General features: G+C 51.0%; 1 protein-coding gene across 1 annotated transcript; it reads left to right on the top strand.

Annotated features, from left to right (window-relative positions):
* The first annotated feature begins 5527 nt into the window (after nucleotides 1-5527).
* AP5S1 (adaptor related protein complex 5 sigma 1 subunit) lies at nucleotides 5528-10148 on the top strand. The gene is made up of 3 exons (XM_003788042.3): nucleotides 5528-5688; nucleotides 6900-7083; nucleotides 9041-10148. Exons 2-3 carry the CDS (start codon nucleotides 6908-6910, stop codon nucleotides 9462-9464), a joined length of 600 nt encoding a protein of 199 aa, XP_003788090.1. The 5' UTR covers nucleotides 5528-5688; nucleotides 6900-6907; the 3' UTR covers nucleotides 9465-10148.
* Nucleotides 10149-11711: the final 1563 nt, after the last annotated feature.

Below are 11711 nucleotides of genomic sequence, written 5' to 3'. Positions count from 1 at the left end.
GCTTGAGCCCAGGAGTTGGAGGTTGCTGTGAGCTGTGATGTCACAGCACTCTACCCAGGGGGATAGCTTGAGGCTCTGTCTCAAAAAATAAATAAATAAATAAGTGGGGCAGGGCAGTGCCTGTGGCCCAGTGGGTAGGGCGCTGGCCCCATATGCAAGGGTGGCGGGTTCAAACCCAGCCCTGGCCAAACCACAACAAAAAAAAAAGCCAGGCGTTGCAGCGGGTGCCTGTAGTCCCAGCTACTCGGGAGGCTGAAGCAAGTGAATTACCTAAACCCAAGAGCTGGAAGTTGCTGTGAGCAGTATGATGCTGCCACAGCTCTCTACTGAGGGCGAGAAAGTAAGACTCTGTCTAAAAAAAAAAAAAAAAAAATCAGTGGGACATAGCCAGGTATAGCTGAGCTGGAGGTTGCTGTGAGCTGTGATGTCTCTTAAAAAAAAACAAAAAAATCAGTGGGACTGTCTGGGGAGAGGGGGGCCCCTATCTGGAGGGAAGTCAAGAGTGGGTACTAGTATCCAGGAGAAGCAGCAGAACTTACCAGGCTTGACTGCCCATCAGAGATCTAGGACCTGGCTTGGGTTGGTGGGGAATGGAACTCACTTTCCAAATTGAGTCATTATCAGTCACTGCATGCACACATCCAGTGGTGGACACCAAAGGGGTCTGAAAGGCAAGCTGCAGAGCAGTGGAGGGGCCGGAGTGAGGGTGCAGTCAACCCCCAACTTGGAGGACTACGGAGAAGAGCTGGGCTGGGGCATGTGGTGGTGGTCTCTGTCCATAGTCAGAAAGGGGAAGCACCAAGGAGATGCAGCCCCATTGAGGCAGGTGGGCTGTGTCACAAATCCAGACACCTGTCTCCTTCAAGCTCCTCTAGAGGTTTTTTGGTAGTGCTTTATTTAATTTTATTTAACTCCGTCTCACCTTCTCTAACATCTGCACCTATTGTGTGCCCAGCCCTGCCACAAGCTCTGGGCTGGCTAATGCTTATAAAAGCTTTGCACATGTGCACATGCTCACACATCAACCCAACACACTTGGATTCCTCTGTTCTATCTTCAGGGCAGTTCTGGTAACTTCAGGATGTACAACCTGTCCCTACTGCCCCTGAGCTACCACTAGACCCAGAAAGCCCCACCTATCTTTCTGGTGCTGATCAGGTATCCCTTCCTGGTACATTCCCCTGTCTGCCTCTGGATTAATGGTCATATACACACACACACACACACACACACATACATATATATATATTTTGAGACGGAGTCTCACTTTGTTGCTCTCAGTAGAGTATAGCTCACAGCAACCTCAAACTCTTGGGCTCAAGTGATTCTCTTGCCTCAGCCTCCCAAGTAGCTAGGATTACAGGTGCCTGCCACAACACCCAGCTATTTTTAGAGGGAGGGTCTCACTCTTGCTCAGGCTGGTCTCGAACCTGTGCGCTCAGGCAATCCATCTGCCTTGGCCTCCTAGAGTACTAGGATTATAAGGCATGATCCACCGCGCCCAGCCATTGCCAACATTTATTGCCAAAAAGGTTGGGTCACTGCTGTAAATAAAGGAGGAAGATCATAGGACCCTGAGTCCAGGAAGGCTGGTTTCTTCCCACCCTCTGCATTTGCTGTAATCTAGTCCTCATGTCCATAATGCCCTTCCTGGCAGCTGAACTCCCTGCCTCCCCAGAAAGCCCAGTTCAGATGCTACCTACTCCATACGGTCTTCTCAGATTGCTCCTCCAGGGTCCTTCCACTCCTGAATCTCTTGGTGTTCTCTGTTGACTCCCTCCTGCCTTGGCACTGTACTTGCCTGCAAAGAGGCTGCTGGAGACTAAGCACCCAGAAAACTTGCCCAGCAGAAACAGAAAATGCTGAGCACATCAAAAAATTGTGCATTCTCTCTTCCTTTCAGGCCATGTGCATTCTTTGCAATCTTGAGTTCAAGTTCTCCCCCAATCTCTCTTACCTCTAGCTGGCTGCTGTCAGTAGCAGAGCTCAAGCCCCAGACACCTTCCACTTGGCACTGTGCTAACACTGGCCACATCAGGGAGCACCTGAGCCCACTTAATCATCTGTCAGATGAGAGGCTGTGCTAAAAATCTTAACCATGTCCTAATTCAAGGCTTATATCCTTCTAGTGCAGGGGAAGGACTCTATCACATTCTTACCTCACAGTTTAAAAGCAGACTTCAGGTTGGGCATGTTGGCTCACACCTGCAATCTTAGCATTCTGAGAGGCCAAGGTGGCTTGATTGCTTGAACTCAGGAGTTGGGAGTCCAGCCTGAACAAGAGTAAGACCCTGTTTCTACTAAAAGTAGAAAAATTAACTGGGCGTAATGGTGTAGTCCCAGCAACTGAGGAGGCTGAGGCAAGAGGATTGTTTAAGCCCAGGCGTTTGAGGTTGCTGTTAAGTATGATGCTAGGGCACTCTACCCAGGGTGACAGAGTGAGACTCTAAGGAAAAAAAGCAGACTTCAAAGAAGTAATTTTACGTAATTGTAGCAGCCATGGAAGGACTACAATGTCAAATGAAAATGACGAATTTAGGAGAGGGAAGTGGACCTGCCGCCCTGAACTGGCTGGGGTTTCCATTTTTATTAAAGCTTTTGTTTAATTAAACACACAGAAAAGTATATACATATCTTAAGTGTCCAACTTGGTCAATATTTTTGCAATGAGAACACATCCATGTAATCACCACTAGAATATCAATGTCCCCAAAATTCCCTCATGCCTCTCCAGTCATGACCAACATTCTGACTTATAATCAGGCAACAGGTCTTGCCTAGACTCGGACCTTTACTGTTAATGCAGTCACCTGGCATGAACACTTTTACAACAGGTTTCTTTCACTTGACATCATAAGATTGTTGTTATGATGTTAACATAACAACATCATAACAATGATGTTATGATGACATAACAATGTCCATAAGATTGATTCATGTTTTGTGGTATCAGTGGTTGTTCTCTTCATTGTCATATAGTATCCCCCACCTATGAATACACTATTTATCCACTCCATAGCCAACAGGTGTTCGGGTAGTTCCCAGTTTCAGACAATTAAGAATGTACTGTGAAGGCTGGACACAGACTGTGGCTCATGCCTGCAATCTTAGCACTCTGGGAGGCTGAGGTGGGTGAATTGCCTGAGCTCATGGCTTCCAGACCAACCTGATCAAGAGCAAGACCCTGTTTCTAAAAATAGGCGTTGTGGCAGGCACCTGTAGCCCTACTTGGGAGCCTGAGGCAAGATCCACTCTACCAAGGGCAACAAAGTGAGACTCTGTCACCAAAAAGAAGAAGAAGACTATACTGTGAAGAATGTTCTATACATGCCTCTTGGTGAGTAACAGCCCCCATTTCACTCAGGTATCATCAGGAGTGGCACCTCTGGGTCACGGAGCAGCATGATCATCGGGCATTGCTGGATTGGCTATTTTAGATGATGTCAGATCTGGCATTGATGGATGTTCCCATAGCACCCAACACACAAGGACTCTCAAGTGAAGGCTGGACCCAGAAGGGATCTCACAAGACACACCTACAAGCAGCTTCAGGAGAGGCCTCCACTCTGCTGCCTGCCCTAAATCCCTACTCCACACAAGGCTGAGGAAACCCTCCATGGTACCAACTCTATCTGGGTCCACTACCATCCTCTGTAGTAGTGGCTCAGGCCAGCCTCTCACTGCTTTCTCCTCCAAGCACCTCACAAGAGGCCAGCCCTCTAGTGGTCAGGAACCTTGTGTGGACTCACTGAGGAGTGGACAAGAACCAGAATACCATGTTCCAGATGCTGGGTGGCCCCCAGTAAACAGAACCCTTTGCCAGCTCTCTGTTCTAATCAGCTGGCAGACACAAGTCCTGTCTGATTGATAGTGACTGGGAACGGGGCCAGTATCACTCCCTAGGTGAGGCCCCCCCACACAGTGTCTCTGGGCCCACCCCACCCACTACAAGTATATTTATGAGAAGGAAGGCAGAAGAGAGAGAGAGAGATTTAGAATGGTGACGGGCTGGTGGGATAACCAATAAGGAGTTATTCCTCTAGTGGAAAGAGCCATTAGGGGTGGGCAGCAGGAAATTGTAACAGGGTGATAAGGTAAGCAGGTCACTCCCTGTGCTAGGGAGTTGTAACTTTTAAGGGCAGAAAGGGGCTTTTGGGCAATTTGAAGCAATTTTCTAACAGTCAGACCCTCACAGAAGTGCAAAGAGAGCAGCTAAATGCCAAGGGGCAGCCTGAGCAGTAAGGCTTCCTCCTGTTTTGATCTAGCACAGTGGAAGGGCAAAAAAGGGGGGAGGAAAGGGGATTCTAGGCTGAGGAACAGCCATTTGGATGCCAAGATAAAGGATGTGTGCTTTTGTTTGGAGGGGAAGGAGCAGGCAGTGCTCTGGCAGACCTTGAGGGATTACAAACAATTCCAAGTTGGTGATCTTACACCACTGTAAGGCTCTGGAGCTGGTGCCTGGCAATGCCCCTTTCAACACTTTAAAGCAGGGATCCTCAAACTTTTTAAACAGGGGGCCAGTTCACTGTCCCTCAGACGGTTGGAGGGACGGACTGCGGGGCCCTGGGACGAGTTGGCTGTTAAGCAGTACAGGCAGCGGCGGCAAAAACACCCAGCGGGCCGGATAAATGTCCTAGGCGGGCTGCATGTGGCCACGGGCGGGCAGTAGTTTGAGGATGCCTGCTTTAAAGTATAAACCTCTTCACTGCCCCTCTGACGACCTCCCCCAAAGGGAAGTCAAGGAAGGAGCTTATTGAAAGTGGGAGTGTGGAAAAAAAAAAAACCAAGTTAACCTACTAAGCGTTCCCGCTGGTGATATTAAAAAGGGGTTCACTAGAGTCCAACAAAGTTGACTGACCTGTCAGGGACACATAGCTAGCGATGGGGTCGGTACTATAGTTTTGAATCATTCTACGCCGAACCGAGCCCCAGCCTTAATTCGCTGTGGTAGCCCACAACCCAGAATCAGCGCAAAACTGCCTAAATACGCATATTTCCCTCCAAAGTCAGGATATCCATGGGTAAAGCCTAGGAATCTACAGGTGACCCTGTAATTTTCATGCATACTAGCCAGTCTGAAAACTCAGCCCTGCAACTGCCCGGCCCCAGCGCAGCAGCTCGGCCCAAACCTTGCCCCACCAACCGCCCATGCGCCTCACGAGGCTGGCATGGGACACAGGGGGGCCAAATCCCGCACTTGGGCTACAACTCCGCAGCCGGCCTCTTCCGGAATAACCACGCGCCGGGTCACCGTCGGGCCGCTGCGCCCCCTGGCGGCTACTGGGGTATGGGGCCCGGGGCCCGGGAGTCGGCTAGTCCAGGGCTTTGAGCGGGTGCTCTGCATGCCCGGACCGGGAGTGACCGGCGTGGCCTCTGCCCGCAGCTCGGAGCCGGAAGGGCTTCGTCCCGAGGTCCTAAGACACTTTCTGCGCCCGACACCCGAGGAACCGCACCCGGAGCGAGCGCTCCGCCCACCCCGGCCGCGTCGGCTCGTGCGCGCGCCCGGGACCGGTGTGCGTAGGCGCTCTCGGGCCGCGCAGCCGCCATTGCTCTCCAGCGTTCGGGGGTTCTTGTTGGCAGTCTGCTAACGAGGAAGAAAGGTTGAGTGCGACTCCTCGACGACAGCGCCTTGCAGCTGCAGGGGCAGGACACACAGGGCGGGTGTCCCTTTAGGCCTGACTGACTGGAGTAAGGAACTACAACCCCCGAAGTGCATTGGGCCGCGGGGATTGCGGGAGGCAGTGACGTAAGCGGTCTGGCCACCACCAAGTCTCCGTGGTGGGGGGTCGCGGTGGCGAGTACTGATGACGCGCTGTTTTACGGCTGGAGGGTCGCTGGAGGTCGGCGCCAGGGCGCCCGGCTCTAGTTCTGGGAACCCCTTCGCGACTCTTGTTTGATCATTGTACCTGTTCTGGTGACAGTACCCGCTGCTTTTCTCCCCCAGGCCGCCCGCTGAGCCAGCCGGCTGCCATTATTTATTATTTAGTCTTTATTTTGAAATAATTTGAAACAACTCATGTATACCCTTTTATAAGATTTACAGTGTTTGCCCCTTTTGGTCTCTCGTTTTCTCTATTTATACTTTTTTCCCTTGGATCATGTGAATTAGTTGCAGAAATACCCCTTTACCTCTGTATTAGAGGTTCTTCCATGTGTATTTTCTACAAACAAGGACATCCTCCTACATTCAACACCAGGTAACATTGATCAAGATTCTTGTTCTAGGCCGGGCTCGGTGGCTCACGCCTGTTAATCCCAGCACTGGGAGGCCGAGGCAGGTGGATTGCTTGAGCTCACCAGTTGGAGACCAGCCTGAGCAAGAGCGAGACCTTGTCTCTAAAAACTAGCCTGACGGGCACCTGTAGTCCCAGCTACTTGGGAGGGTGAGGCAAGAGAATAAAAGTCCAAGAGTTTGAGGTTGCTGTAAGCTATGATGCACTACCAAGGGCGACAAAGTGAGACTCTGTCTCAAAAAAAACAAAAAAAGATTCTTATCTAGCCCATAGTCCATATTTAAATGTTCCCAGTTGTCCTAATAATGCTCTTTGTGGAAACTACCTTTTTTTTGGTTCCTATTCAGCTGTCAGGTCTCTTTAGTCTCCTTCAGTCCAGAGCTCCTCAGATTTTTCATGACTCATGATCTTGACACTTCTAAAGGTTCCTGGCCTGTTGTTTTGTGGAACAAGGTTTAAGGTTGTTAACTAGACTGTTAATGATGCTGATCTGATGCTGTTATTCAGAGGCTGGGGTATATCTTGGATGGGTGAGGAGGATCTCAGTGTCCAGCCACACTGGCCTCTGGACACATTCTCTGGCCCTATTAGGCCAGGCCCTTCTGTGGGTACTTCCCGTGCTGGGTTTTCATTCTTAACCTCACCAAGGTCTCTGAATTCTCATAGCACGAGCCATGGTCCATGCTTTCCTCATCCACACCTTGAGGGCCCCCCATGCTGAGGACTCGGGCTTCTGCAGAGTGCTGTATTCCTGCATCTTTGGCACGGAGAAGTCACCTGATGACCCACGGCCACATGGTGCTGAGAGGGACAGGCTTCTCCGCAAGGAGCAGATTTTGGCCGTGGCCAGGTAATTACACAGCCCAACCTTAGGTATTTTAGAGGGTACAAGAGGACTAAGAAGCAGAGGGAAAGTTTTAAAGAGGCTTCTGTAGTTGTTAAAAAGTGTTATATGAGAAAGGATTAAAAGAATAATGCTTTTATTATTATGGATAGCATTTATTGAATCTGTAACTATGTGCTAAGTATTTAAGTTCTGAGCATTTTATGCATATTGCCTCATTTAATTCTCATAACAGTTTTTTGAGGTAGGTACAGTTATCATCTCCCCCTTACAGATGGGTAAACTGAAGTATGGAATGTTTAAGGAACTTAACTTGCCCAAGGTTATACAGCTAGAAAGTGGCAGGACTGAGAAGTGAGTGTAGGCAGGCAAACCCAGTACAGACTAAACATACTTTGCAGTGCAGGATCTCTCAGGGCCTTTAGTATCCCTGTAGACTTTATTAATCTTTAAGGAAGAGCGAGAATGTGGTATATGGGAACTCTATACTCAGGGCCTCCAGAAAGCCTGGGATCCAGAGCACAGTTTGGACAACACTGTTGCAGACTAGAGTAGCTAGCCTAGGACCATCCATTCCCAGAACCAGACAGAACTGGCAGGTGCTACAGTCTCTCAGGCCCTTTGCATTCTATGTGAAGGATTACTGTGCTGGGCAGTCTTGTCTTCCCTTCCTCTTCCTTCTCTTCTTCTCCTCCTCTTCCTCTTCCTCTTCTTTGTCTTCTCCCCTTCTTCCTCTTCCTTCTCCCATCCTCCCCTTCCTCCTCCTCCCCCCCTTGTTCTTCCTCCTCTTTTTCCTTCCCTTCCTCTTCCCTTTCCTCTTCTTCCTCTTCCTCTTCCCTCTCATGCTTCTCATCCCCACTCTCCTTTTCCCCTTCTTACCCTCTCCTCCTTCCTCTGCCCAGGCTAGAGTGCTATGGCATCAGCCTAGCTCCTCCTGCCCCCTTGTTTTTCTTGTCCCTCCTCTCCCTATAGCACAGAAAACCAAACAAATGCCTTTAATACCAGCCTGTGGGCCAGCGTGCTGGCTCATGGATGTAATAGGAGGCCAATGTGGGTGGATTGCTTGAGTTCAAGACCAGCTTGAGCATGAGTGAGACCCTGTCTCTATTAAAAATAGAGAACCTAGCTGGGCACTGTGGCGGGTGCCTATCGTCCCAGCTGCTTGGGTAGACTGAGACAAGAGGATCACTTGACCCCAAGAGTTTGAGGTTATTGCTTGTTTGGGTTTTTTTTGGAGACAGAGTCTCACTATGTCACCCTTGGTAGAGTGCGGTGGTATCACAGCTCACAGCAACCTCAAACTCTTGGGCTTAAGTGATTCTCTTGCCTCAGCCTCCCAAGTAGCTGGGACTACAGGCTCCCACCACAACACCTGGCTAGAGTTTGAGGTTATTGTGAGCTGTGACACCATGGCACTCTATCCAGGGTGACAGAATGAGATTCTTTCTCAAAAAAAAAAAAAAAACCTGTGCATAGCCCAAACTGGAGGGTGGCTCAGGAAGAATCAAAGGGAGCTTTCAGAAGCCTTAATAATCAAGTGGAGTATCTGTTTTCCTTGGAGAGGGTTGCGGGATGGGCAGAAGATGAAGAGGGTAGAACAGCCCAGGTTGGGCAATGCCATTTATTCTCCTTGGTGGTGAGGAAGCCTCTGTGGAACAGGATGGGGGTACTAGTCCATAAAGCTGGGTTCAAAACCTGCCTTCTCTTGGCCACGTGGAGTGAACTGGTTCAGGGTCTGGAGGCTGTTGCTTTGTTTTCTATCTAGATTCATACTTCCTGGCTGGGCACCCCTGGGTAAATTACCTTAGTCTCTCTCAGCTTCAGTTTTCTCACCTGAGACGTGGAGAAAATGGTAGCTCCCAGCACTGGGGTGTTCGTGAGGATGACAAGTATCTGTGTGTGTGCTGCCAGGATGGCCACACCAGCCTGTCACTCATCAGCCTGACTTGCCCATTGTCTCCAGGCAGGTGGAGTCAATGTGCCAGCTGCAGCAGCAGGCGTCTGGCAGGCCCCCCATGGACCAGCCCCAATCCTCAGATGAGCCAGTGCCCCTGCATGAGGCCCCACGTGGGGCCTTCCGCCTAGCTGCAGGGGACCCCTTCCAGGAGCCTCGGACAGTGGTGTGGCTGGGTGTGCTTTCATTAGGCTTCGCCCTGGTGCTGGACGCCCACGAGAACCTGTTGCTGGCTGAGGGCACGCTCCGGCTGTTGGCTCGCCTCCTCCTTGACCACCTCCGGCTGCTGGCCCCTGGTGCCAACCTCTTGCTGCGGGCTGATCGCATCGAGGGCATCCTCACTCGTTTCCTGCCCCATGGTCAGCTGCTCTTCCTCAATGAGCAGTTCGTCCAGGCCCTGGAGAAGGAATTCAGTGCTGCTTGGCCCCGCTGATTCCATGTTGGGATGGGGCTTCCTGAGAGGGCAAAGTGGAAGGGCAGAGGCTGGACACAGCCAGGTGAAGGGTGGCAGCTGCCTCCTGCCCGGTCTGCTTCCAGCTCTGATGTGCTGCCACACCTGGGACGAGTGAGCTGTGCAGAGGGTATAGGAGGTGCTGTGTCTGTCCTCAGGTTTGTGGAAGCACAGAACATCCTGAGCCTAGAGCCACCATGTGACTTTCAGATGGCTATGTTGTGTCAGCCATGCCTGGCCTTAATCCAGCCCCAACTGCTGCTCCTGTGGAGCTGTCAGGAGGGGCTGCCAAGAACTTAGCCCACTGTCTCCTTCCAAACTCAGTCTTTGCAACACGGAAGAGGTCTCGGAACTCTGCATGCACCTTGGCAGGCCCCAGCCCCTGCTTTTGTGTCCACTTAGGCAATATCATCAAGGATTTTGTCAGCAAGGGCCTGATTGGTGTCCAGCCCCACCACGGGTCAGAAATGTGTGAGTCATTCAGCAGAAGGATTCTGTAGCTCCTTTTGTGCCAAGCGCATGCCCACCCAGCAGGCCTCAGATAAGATCATCACAGCCTCCCCTCGTCTGCAGGGAGAGAAGGTACCATCAGATGAATGCAAGAGATCTGGTCTGATGACATTGTCTTTCTCATTTTGAATTAAAAGCACTGGATGTATGATCTCACCTTCTCTTTCTGTGAATTTGATGAATGCATTCTGCTCCTGCAAGAGAGCACCTCTAGATGGGCCCCAAGCTGGGCGTCTGAGCCCTATGGTCACGTGTCTCCCTAAGAGCCTATTCCATCCCTTGTCCTCCATCTCACCTCTGTCTCAGTATGTGCCTCCTTTGGATGGCGGTGCTATGATAAGGCTTGGTGCAGGTGGTTTATGTGGGAGGTGATGCCAGGAAGCAGGAGGGCATCCCATGCAGGTGCCTTATCAAGTTCATCAGAACGTAGGTGGCAGCTAGTGCTCTGGGGGAGGGGAGTGTGGGTGTTTGTCTTCACACTCCCTGGAGTCAGTGGTTGTGGGCTGATCCCGGGATACTTACATTCCCTGCTTTTTCTGGCCTTAGGCAGTGTGGGGCTGAGCCTGTCTGCACCGAAATGAGGCCCAGTGAGGTACGAGTGAGATCCTAAACACTGGTTATTAGGAGGTCTTTAATCAGCGGCTACTAGTGTTGTTTTAAAATTATTCAGTTGGGAAAAAACTCAGTTTATGCCCATTTTCATGCGCTGCCTGTTAATAAGGAGGGTGGGGATTTCTTAATAAGGAGGGTGGGGATTTCTTGGTATTAGCAGAATGAGCCTCCCAGGGGGTCAGGATGCAGGTGTTAGCCTATTTGGTGCTTGCCATGAGTCATTTGCCTTTTGGGCACCCAGGGTAGACCCACCATATCCAGTTGAGAGGTACATCAATGATAAGTCTGTAGCCAAGGCCACCAGCCATGCCAGGCCTTCCACCACCACTGTCACTGTCATTGGGTCTAGACCTTACCTACCTTAGGGTTCCACAAATTATCCTATGACCTTGAAGACCTACAGGGACATCAGTCTGTGTGGCCAAGCCACACCACCAGAAATGTTCCACAGGCCCCCAGTGAGGACGCCCTGCCCTGTACTGCTGCTGTCCTGGGACTGCTCCTGCCCTCACTCCAGGCTGGCAATCTTAGCAGACCAGCCATGTTCTCACAGGGACAGGCCATTCTGGCCTCAGTGGAAAGATTCACACTTGCTGGTCTAAATTCTTTCTGCCTGTCTTTCAAACTGAATGTAAGAAAGAGGCTAAGACCCTGCTTCCTTCAGTCTGTGGGAATTAAGGTTAGGTGTGACTTTTTTTTTTTTGGCCAGGGCTGGGTTTGAACCCACCACCTCTGGCATATGGGACTGGCACCTTACTCCTTGAGCCGCAGGCGCCACCCGTTAGGTGTGACCTGTGGCCTTGGTTCCCATCGGGGGAAAACCTGATGCACAGAGAGCATGAGACCATGCCCTGGGCCCCTGGGCCCCTGGTCTCTCTTGCTCTGAATGCCCCAATGGACCAGGGTTTCCTTAACCCCATGAGCTCCCCTACACCCTCCCCATACTCTCCTATTCCACTGCAGCTTCTTACCTCATATTCACCGAGCATGCCACTCTTCTGGGCGCTACGCAGGGTTCAGAGATGTCCCCAGGAGGTAGGCTGGATGACTGAAGACCAGCATGATTCGGTTATCCCTGAAGTGATGCTTTCAGTGTCCAGAGGAGGA

This window comes from Otolemur garnettii, unplaced genomic scaffold, assembly GCF_000181295.1.
Source record: "Otolemur garnettii isolate 467f Iridium unplaced genomic scaffold, OtoGar3 scaffold00025, whole genome shotgun sequence".
Lineage (NCBI taxonomy): Eukaryota > Metazoa > Chordata > Mammalia > Primates > Galagidae > Otolemur > Otolemur garnettii.
This window is presented reverse-complemented; position numbering and strand designations above follow the sequence as displayed.